Here is a 10,455-nt window from a genome sequence, read left to right on the forward strand (position 1 = left end):
TGTGTGCCTACCGCAGCATGTAAATAAACTTCTCAAACTATGTAGTGAAGTCAGATGAGTGCCCTGTGCAGTGAAAGAGAATGTGTCCTGGTATTATGTGAAAGGGTGTGTCTGCCGACGGGAAACATAAAAGACAAAAGGCCACGACACTCAGTTTTCCAGCTCTCTTGAATCTTTTAAGTGCGGCTGAGTCAGAGAGCAGTTGAGAAAATTGGCCCAGAGATGTAACTCGATCTTGTCAAACTGTACTCTCTTTGTAAACTAGTACATTTAACAGGAGTTTCATTCAAACTTAATGGGGGTGTGCTCGGGCATTATGTGCTGGAATCCTTTTGTAGTCACTATAGCAGACTCCTTCCGCTCCCCTTTAACCTCTTCTAATCTGCGTTCTTCTTTCTCCTCTTTTTAACTTTCCTCTCGATTAAAGAAATGTGAGTTCAGAGCGAAGTGAGGCGAGGAGGAAGCTCAGGGAGTGCACGGGATTGGTCGACTCGCTCATGTACATTGTCAAGTCCCAGATTGACTGTAAAGATGTGGACAACAAGGTATGTGGATTTCTGATTGATTAAATCCTTTGACACCTTTGTTTGATCCTTGTTGCTTTTGTGTGTTCAGTAACATTTACCTGTGAATTTACAATGAGAAAGGCGGCGTTTTGATTCTTAACTTTCTCTCCATCTCTGCAGTTGACAGAGAACTGTGTGTGTCTGCTGAGGAACCTGTCCTACCAAGTGCACCGTGAAATCCCCAACCCTGAGCGCTACCTGGAGGCCACACCAAACCACCAAGGCCCCGCCTACTCCAGCAATAAGGGCAGTTGCTTCGGTTCCCGCAAGAGCAAAGGTGTGTGCCTTAGACAGACAGAGATAGCGTAGTTTTCATTCAGTATCGAGAGCATTTGGTGAGGTCACATCATCTCACTGAGCTGATACTTGCACATACACACAATCTTAGACAAACACATTACACAAACAAAGCCAGTCATCAGCACAGGAATGTTAACCCCTCCCCCCCTTAGAGAAATCTTATCCTCTCTTCAGCTGCTCTGTTTGTGTTTCACCGAGAGTATTGATTTGTTTTTGTCAGACTACAGCCCCCACTACAATTTGCTGGCTTTGTATTACAAAGTCATTTGCAACAACCATGTGTTAATGCTGGTATAAATATGTCAAATGTTTAGTTTTTTAGTTTTATTTTTTTCCCTTTATTTCTGATTTGACTCTTTATTTTTAGAAGATAGTGACTGATGATATAAGAGTGAGTGGTGAGGTGGTAGGGCACAACTAAACTCAGACTGCTGCAGGTAGTTATTATGTGTTTGTAGCTACTCTACACTTGTACGTTATTAATACATTTGATGTACAATTTTATGTGAATATGAAATTGTTTGGTTTGGGCGTTTCCCTGCATTTGCTTTATCTGGCCTTCATACATGGCATGTCACATGCTGATTCTGTGTGGTGGCAGTGCTGCTTTTGGGGTGTAAACAGGTGTTTACTGAGTGACTCAATTACGGCTGCTTTCCTTTTTACTTAAATGCTCTCTCTTCCTCCTGTTCTGCTGCTCTTCTCTTTCCCCTCCCTGCCCTACATCCTCCTTCGGCCTGGCTGCAGATGAGTGGTTTTCCAAAGGTAAGCTTTCTTTACCTGGCTATGCACTTTACTTCTGCTTTGTACTTTTGTCTTGGAGTGGGTGCAGTAGGATCATGGCTTAGATAACAGAAATGTTTTACTAGCACTAACATGGCCTATTTCTTAATAGCGGAACACTTGTAGAAAGTGCACTGTAGTTTTTAAATCTTCATGTTTGCCCTGACGAGCACGTGTCTAACCAAATCAGAACACATGTACTAACAGCGCATGTGTCAGTCTGAAACAGCCATCACACTCGGTGTCAACAGCAGATTGTTTTGGCATTTTTGTTGATGTTAATGTTTAATGTTGCTTCCAGGAAGGAAAGATGAGGATACAGCTGATGATACAATAGACATTCCAAAAAGGACCTCACCTGCTCAAGGTAAGCAAAGGCTCTATGAACAACTTTTATTGAATTAAGCCTTTATAGAAAGGGGGTTCAAAACACTGAACGTGTTGTGGTGACAGCGGTCTCTCATTCAGACGTAATCCACCTTTAGATGACTGTTTGCCACAGCTCCATTCACAGGCAGACATGTAGAGAGGATGTCATAGTACACCTGAGATATCTCTTATTTGTTACAAATGCCAGGTAAACTTGGTGGGGGTTTTTTTGGTTTTGTATTTTGACACCAAATATGTTGTCAACTGATAAAGCGCTCGGACTTCTGAAAATGTAGTTTGCTCTGGCTTTGCTACTGCACGCGCAGTTTGATGTAAGCTGTACCTCGCTTTTTGATTGCAAATGGCAATAATGCATCAGCAATTGGTGATGCATTGATTATAGTATACTTTCTGTAATTAGAATTTGGAAACAGAATTTTGTGACACACGACCGTTATTGCAATACAGCTTAGAATAATCTACAGGACAAAAATCTAAATCTGGACCATGAATACTCATGAGATGATGTCCTGTTGAGCAGAGGGGTCATGTAAGGGCAACCAATGTGAGCGCTAAAAGAAAGACAGGAAGTGGATGTGGACAGTAAAGGAAATGAGTTACAGCCTTTGCTTTTTGAAAGTTTTGCAGATTTCTGCCTCTCTTGTCGTTTTCGACTTCATACGTCATCATAACGTGCTTCTGGAATGAGCTGTTGTTGTTGTGCACTTCTTCATGGGAGATTAGGAGTAGTGGATGTTGTTTGCATTCATGTGGAAACAATCTCACAGACAGACACACACGGGATCTCTGCCCTTTTCTCTGATTGGACTCGCTGTGCTTTAAGAGGCTTTCAGGACACCACAACAGAGACGTTCTCTCTATCGCAGGGTTTGATGTAAAGGAAGATTTATTATACTATGACAAATGTAGGTGTGATAGTGGTCAGGCTCCTCCTGCGCTGGTGAGTCTTCTGCTTCTCCGTCAATCGTCTCTGCTGTTTTAAGAGTTAATATTTGGAGGAAGATCTTCTGTCCAAGGCTTTTGGAGCTTAATGAGCAGACAGTTGGGCACCATTTGTTTTGTCTCTACTGAAGCCCTTACAGAGTGCCTATCGGCTTGATGATAGTATAGACGTTTGCTGTGTTCTTATCTGGAGGGTGGCATAAAGAAAACTGTCTGTGTACTTGGATAAAGAATAGATATCACTCAATCTTGATACCGCATTCAGGAACACTTATCCTGTTTGATTTTCAAGAATTACTACTTAACATATCCCTGCACATATTGTTCAATAATTAATATGTCTGTATTTTATACTCCTGAAAGATTATTTCTTTATGAAGGACCTGTTACATTATCAATGTTCCCATCACACACGTGTCCACTCTCTGCCTGTTTCCTGTAGGCTATGAGCTCTTGTATCAGCCGGAGGTGGTTCGCATCTACATGTCTCTGGTGAAGGAGTCCCAAAACGCCACAGTGTTGGAAGCTTCAGCTGGAGCTATTCAGAACCTGTGCGCTGGACACTGGACTGTAAGAACTACCATCTATACTGATCTTTTTCGATTTTACAGTACCAGAACTTTATGTGCTAAGTAAATAAACCAGATTGGGAAGTCTGAATAAATGGTGCTGTTTTAACATTAGTCATTGCAATCAAAGGTTATTTCAGGAACATTAGTGAACACTCTATGTGAGGATTTGTATTAGATTTGTCTGTTCTTAGAGGTTATCTGTAATGTAACACACAATTATTTTGACTTTGTGCACATGAGAAAAATCACAGTGGTATTTGTTTAGTCAACACTCCACCTAAAGAGCTGAAGTATTGGTTTACTGGTTGATCTACATTCCTATGCTTACATATGGCCTAGAGCTACAGGTCAAAGCAGCAGAAACAAGCTTCCTCTGAAGGTTGGGTTCAGCTTTAGAGAGAGGGTGATAAACTCAGTTATTTGAGAGGGTCTCCGAGCTGCTAGTTCTCTTACATCAAAAGCAACAACTCACTGGATGGTAACAACTCATCCAGTCCACACATGCAAAAAATCAAACCGTAGGTGTCCCTAAATTATTATGTGCAATAATTAGAAATGACAGAGGGAAAAGGTATTGAACTCCTGAAGAAAGGGAGGTGTGGAACATCATGACACGCCTGAAATCTATCAGTAATGGAGCCATAATACAGAAGTGGACAGCATTTAGAGAAGCCTGTGAAATACTTGGAAAATATAGTCTGGTCAGATGCGACTAAAATGGAACTCTTTTGGTACCATAATAAACACCATGTTTAGAGGTCAAAAGGCACCGCAACTCATCCCAAAAACACCACAACAGCAGTGAAGTTTGGAGGTGGGAACAACATGGTATGGGGCTGTTTTTCAGCAAATGGTACTGGCACGCTTCATATGATTGAAGAAAGGATCGATGGAAACTGAGATATTCTTTATGAAAATCTGCTGCCATCTACCAGGATGATGAAGATGAAACGAGGGGGGGGGGCGTTTCAGCAACACAATATTCCCAAACACAGCCAAGGAAACTCATGGTTGGTTTCAGAGAAGGAAAAATAACGCTGCTAGAATGGCCCAGCCAATCGCCTGACCTGAATCTAACTAAAAACCTTTAGAAAGAACTAAAGCTTAGATTTCGAAAGACCGCTTGTGTGGAAGACTGGCGCAAAATCACACCTGCAACTAGTTTCTCCCCACAGGAGACATCTCGAAGCGGTCATCACCAACCACTTTTGTAGCAAGTATTAAATGAATTTCAGTCGGTGTGTTCACGAACATCTATCTTTGACTTCTTTGCATGTGTGGAGTGGATGTGTTGTTATCAACATCTGGTGATAATTTCATATCAGTGACAGCTTTAGAAATATATTTACTTAGAAAATTGGTGATGTATCCAATACTTATTTTACCCTGTGTAAGTAGCGTTTGACAGGTAACGGTAACCCACTGAGTGAAAAGTCTGTTAAAAACCAAGCACGAGATTTAGCAGCAATGGTCGCTAAGATGGTCTTCTAAATCAATAAAAGCACTTTGTGTGTCTGTAGTATGGCAGATGCATCCGTGCCTTGGTGCGCAGGGAGAAAGGTTTATCCATGATGACTGAGCAGCTGGCTCATAACAACGACCGCGTAGTCCGAGCCATGTCCGGAGCCCTTCGCAACCTGGCCATTGATGGACGAAACAAAGAGCTACTAGGTGACACATTTAACTCTTTGTCTAACTGAGCTTCAGTAAAAAGGTTTTAACCAGAGTTTAAAAAAAAATCCCCAGCTTTATTACATACCAGTGTTAGCAGTTGTAAGTATGCTGCAATCTTAATCTTCCCTGTGTTGTCAGGTAAACATGCGGTGCCTAACCTGGTAAATAACCTGCCTGGTGCTGGTCAGAGTCAGCCAGTGCGAGCAGTGTCAGAAGAGACAGTGGTGTCTATACTGAGCACGCTCCATGAGGTGCTGGGCTCCAGTGTGGAAGCAGCCAAGACTCTCAGGGCTGCTAATGGCATCGAGAGACTGGTGCTCATCAACAAGGATGGGTACGCAGTGACAGATGGATACAGATCATTTGGATAATTTTTTTCTGTCCACGTTTTAGAGCATCTTGAAATTGCTATAACGGGTTATTTTCATAAATTGCACCTTTCTCCCTCTCTGTCCCTCTCGTCTTTAGTAATCGTTCAGATCGGGAGGTGCGTGGAGCTGGCCTAGTGCTGCAGACAGTTTGGGGCTACAAGGACCTGCGGCGCACTTTGGAAAAGGATGGCTGGAAGAAGACAGATTTCATGGTCAACTTAAACCCTCCCACCAACAAACCCAACGGATATGAGGAAAGCACTCTGCCGCTTATAGACAAAGGTCAGTGGTAGGAGTCAAAATAGCCGCCACTTTGCTTAAAAGGTTTCAGTGTAATGATTGTTACCAGTCTTCTTGTTTTTATAAAATAAATTATGTAGTGGTGTCAGTTGTTATTCAAATTGGCCTTTTAAGTATCTATTCAGAGTTTCACATAATTTCCGTCTTAGATCTCTCTAAACTTGAGTCTGAATGATTCCTCTGCATGAATGCAACTCGGAAGTTGATTGTGCAGAATGATAACGGGCTGTTTGCTGATATGGAGTTACTCATCTCAGCCAACTTTCGATTCATTACATTTACAGCTTTGCCACATGGGGAATTTTCAAGAATAGTGAAAGCATATTTGATCTGCACTGCCTCCCAGTCAGTATTCTAAGTGATTTTTGCATGTTTTTGTTTTTTACTGTGTGTGTGGGACCTGCCTGATTCCTCCCTGAGTACTGAGGTCAGGTTTAAGGTATAGAAGGGACCGGGCCTCCGGAAGTGTGTGGCAATTTTTGTTGAAATGTCAACACAGGACATTTTTAGTACTGATTTAAAAACCGTTTCATTCTTTGAATTTCAAAGTAGACTGAATGTGGACATTTGCTTTTACTTTTGTTTTAGTTGTGGTGATTTATTTAGTTGTTTATTTATTTATTTATTTTTTACCTGTTGAGCACTTTGGTTGCATTAAAAAATGTATTTGTCTCGACTTAATTCTTTAGAATTACAGAGCAATACATGTATTTCTGACTGTTTTAATATTTCTCTGACACACAGGTGGCAAAAGTGACCGGGAAATGATTCCAATGAATGACATGGGACCAGGCAAGTGTGCAAACACAAAACACACAAACAGATACAACTGACAGAAGAGCTGTCCGACATGCCTTTGCTTTCATTGGCATCAAGTCATCACTGACTTCCAGCTGCTGCCTTTGAGTCAGCACAGCGGACCATCTGCCTCTGTCCCTAGGATCCTCCTCTGTCACACTAACCCACTGCATGTCTTCCTTCACTACATCATAAATCTCCTCTGCGGTCTTCTTCTTTTTCTCTTTCCTGCCAGCTCCATATTCTACGCCCTTTGTGTATTTATCGGAAGTACCAATTAAACACGTGCTTCTCCTCTTCAGATGCCTACTCCACACTGGACCAGACGGGGAGAAGGAACACTCTGGATAACACACTCGGACCTACTGACAAAGATTTAGATCAGGTATCGGCCAACCTCATGACACACACTGACACTCCTCACACCTTTGCCTAGAGACATAAGCCCGCATGTCTGCACCTTTACTGAGAATTTACTGCCTCACTCCTAACATGCACTTTGCTCTTTGCTACATCTCTCTCCTGACCCCAATGTAACGTAATGCTCACTTAATTTTTAAAGTTATCTAGCCAGTTCACACCTTGTTGTTGTTGTTTTTGATTATAAATGGAATATTTTGGGGTTGAGGATTGCTGATCCGAGAAGCCAAAATCACCGAGCTGTGCTATAGCTGCAGTGCTTCACCTGACTTTAGGCGCCATCTGAGTTCAGTCTGCGCTCTCACAAGCTGCTAAAGTTGTTGTTCAATGAATGTAAAGGGCAAAAACTATTAATGGTGTTAATTTCACACACTGGTTTCCCAGAAAGTTACCGTGTGAATGGACATGTTCTCACACACACCCACAGGCAGCATGTTGATGCATGTCTCGGTACAGCACAGGAGTTGATCTTTATCTTGTGCGTTATTTCTCACCCTTGTCCCTTTTTTCCAACCTTAAAACAGGACCTAACATTGCACTAACATGTCGCAACTCTTCTGTCTTTCGTCATCCTGAACTCCCTCCACTTTTCCCCCTTCTGTGTCTACTCACCTCCTCTTTGGATTTTCACACTAAACCCTCTTTATTCACCCACTCCTTTGGACTCTTATCTCTCCTCATCTTTATCTGTCCTTCTCTCCTCTTTCTTTTTCTCTCTCTCTCCCAGGGAGGGATGTATGGGGAGAGGCAGGCCTCCTTGCCTCTAATGGATTCTTACGATGGTTAGGCTACACCCACTGTGTCACACTGCATGTCACCGCATGGTATGTGTGTCCCACTGGCTGCTCTCACAACTCACCGCATGGCCTAATATTAGTTTTGTAGTAAGATTTGTGAATATTTGTGTGTTTCTAATTGTGATTTGGATTTTTAATGAGCTTCCATTTTACTATTTTTAGACTGTTTTGCTCCCCCTGCTGGTGAAAAGTGTCAAATCTTTATTTTTTGTGGTTCCTTGGATCTTATATACACATATTTTTTTGTTACCTCTGCTTTGCACAGTTTGTAATTTTTCGTTTTGTCCAATGTTAAGTAACGTTTTTACTCACTGTATTGTATTTTTTAAATAATAAATTTTTCTTTAAAAGTGTGATTCTTTCCACCCAGGCATGGCTGCCTCGCCCTTAGCCGCTCCATGTGATCCGTTCACACACTTGTACCTCTTCTTCTCTTGCAGAAAAACTGATTGTGTGCATCACAAGACGACAGCCTCCTCCCACTTACTGCCCTTGCTGAACTGACAATGGGGGACTACCGCTACACTACCGACATGACTAAACTTCATCCCTTACACTCACTCTCTTGCAGCTTCTCTTCTTCCCTCTCTCTCTGTTACATTCCTCCATTGCAGTTCAAACACTCGAATGAAACCATATGGAAAACTGACGATGCTCTGCATTCCCTGTTGACAGCCGGATGTGACACTACGACCACTTGACTCCAAAACCACTCCATCAGCACTACAGCTTGCTTGGACAACACTAATGCTCTCTTTCTTTGAGACTGTGGCTTCTTTGGTATTTTCTCGGAGGTCAGAGCAAAGACTAATTAAACAAATTAAAAAGGAACTGTTGGAATCATATCAGGACACTTTATGGTGAGATTTTCCATAAATGGCTAACACACTCTGTTTTGAAGAAATCAAGGTTTTCTCTCTCTCTCTCTCTTTCCTTAATGGTCACACACTACAAAATATGAGTAATTTCCTACCGCTGGGATCTTGTATTTATCTGTCTAATTAGATATGTGTACAGCTTCTGCTTCTGTTTTGGTAGCGGTTGTTCCTCTACTCGCTTTGCTGTGTACTTTTAGTTACGTACGCGTGCCAAATGACACTGCTACTGCTGTGACTGCCACTGCTAACGCGCAACATGGCACACTCAGACTTTTCTCCAGCAGCCACACTGAAAACTTGTCATCCGCTTTGTTCTGTTGGCATCTTGTGTTGGTGACAGCCCAAAGATGCACGGGCGTGCTGCTTTTTTCTGCATTTGATTGTGATGATCCACAACTGTACAAGGTTAGTTATACAGCCAGAAATAAAGCAGACGAATGATTCTCCTCCTCCTCCTTGTTGGAACAGACGGCAATTTCTAAAGTGATCTTTCTGTTAAATGCACCCCCCTTTTTCTTGGTAATTCTTAGTGGATATCTCAAGGATCCGGTGGGCGCATTTCCTTATCTGCAGGTCCATAATCTTATGAATGTGTACATATGCAAGATTGTCTTTAATCGTGGGCTAACTGGAGTGCCTCGCTTATTCAGGATGGGTCTCATGGGTGTGTCCAGCGTGACCTGGGTAACTGGTCAAGTTGTTGTTTTTTTTTGTTTTGTTTTTTCACAGCAGTGTACAATTTGGGAGTACTGTATATAGAACTCAGAAGTTTTTATTCTGCAAGAATATGCGATCTTGTATGTTATTGGATATTTCTTTTTTTTTTTTCTTTTTTTAAATTAAACTCTTGAGTTCTGTATAACTCACTGCTTCACAAATCCATAACCTGCCTGGCTTTAAGACTACAGATCGACACAGTGCTGTCTGTTTTTTTTTTTTTTTTTGCCCACATTTCTTTAGTACGATGTTTGTTCTGAAGAGGAATGCTTATTCTTAGTGCCGAGTGAGATGTAGATACTTACTGCGTGGATGATTAAAAGAAGCACTACGGGGTTGTAAAGTGTGATTTTTCTTTTCTTTTTTTAACCTCCTTTTTTCATGCCAGTTGAAATATGACAGCCTCCTTTTCTCAAATTAACGAGCTGTCTTCAAGATTGGACTGACTGAAAGATGAAAATGATAGCGAGCGAGGGCTAGTGTTAGAAAGAGAGGCATAGACCAGAATCTATTAGATAAAATCAAGAAAAAAGTAAAAGCACATTTAAACTATATATACAAGAGAATATTTGTTAATTTTAATGGTTTTATGTATTATTATTTTTTATATATATATTGATTTGGGTTCAATTGTTTTGGGTGCTCTGGGTGAATGCATATGCAATCTTTTTTTTTTCTTTTTCTTTTTTTGTTTGATTGAAAACAGTTTGTCTTAATTGAAAGCAAAACCAAGTTAGCTGAACAGAAATCCTCCAACGCCATCATCAGATACACTAATGGGAAGGAAAAAACCAGATTGTTGACTAATGTAATCTCTTTGCCTTGGCTCTTAAAGTTGCACATTCTCATTTATGAATGAATTATGTAACTAGCAATAATGTTTTTAATAAAAAAGAAAATTATTTCTCGGTGCCCGTGTTTTCTTTTTTTCAGATTCTATTTATTTA

General features: G+C 41.2%; 1 protein-coding gene across 6 annotated transcripts in view; it reads left to right on the plus strand.

The window, feature by feature from the left end:
- Positions 1-10,416, plus strand: part of ctnnd1 (catenin (cadherin-associated protein), delta 1) — a 33,396-nt gene extending 22,980 nt beyond the window's left edge. For 4 of the 6 annotated variants that reach the window (XM_026169882.1, XM_026169886.1, XM_026169887.1 and 1 more), the window contains 12 exons: positions 428-545; positions 687-843; positions 1,614-1,631; positions 1,951-2,016; positions 3,424-3,551; positions 5,074-5,224; positions 5,366-5,561; positions 5,696-5,880; positions 6,643-6,690; positions 6,999-7,081; positions 7,844-7,898; positions 8,354-10,416. In XM_026169882.1, the coding sequence (XP_026025667.1) occupies positions 428-545; positions 687-843; positions 1,614-1,631; positions 1,951-2,016; positions 3,424-3,551; positions 5,074-5,224; positions 5,366-5,561; positions 5,696-5,880; positions 6,643-6,690; positions 6,999-7,081; positions 7,844-7,898; positions 8,354-8,412 (1,264 nt within the window). In that variant the 3' untranslated portion in view covers positions 8,413-10,416. The remainder of the gene's footprint in view (positions 1-427; positions 546-686; positions 844-1,613; positions 1,632-1,950; positions 2,017-3,423; positions 3,552-5,073; positions 5,225-5,365; positions 5,562-5,695; positions 5,881-6,642; positions 6,691-6,998; positions 7,082-7,843; positions 7,899-8,353) is intronic. The other 2 variants (XM_026169883.1, XM_026169884.1) reach the window with 2 other exon arrangements.
- Positions 10,417-10,455: the final 39 nt, after the last annotated feature.

The sequence above is a fragment of the Astatotilapia calliptera genome, chromosome 6, assembly GCF_900246225.1.
Source record: "Astatotilapia calliptera chromosome 6, fAstCal1.2, whole genome shotgun sequence".
Lineage (NCBI taxonomy): Eukaryota > Metazoa > Chordata > Actinopteri > Cichliformes > Cichlidae > Astatotilapia > Astatotilapia calliptera.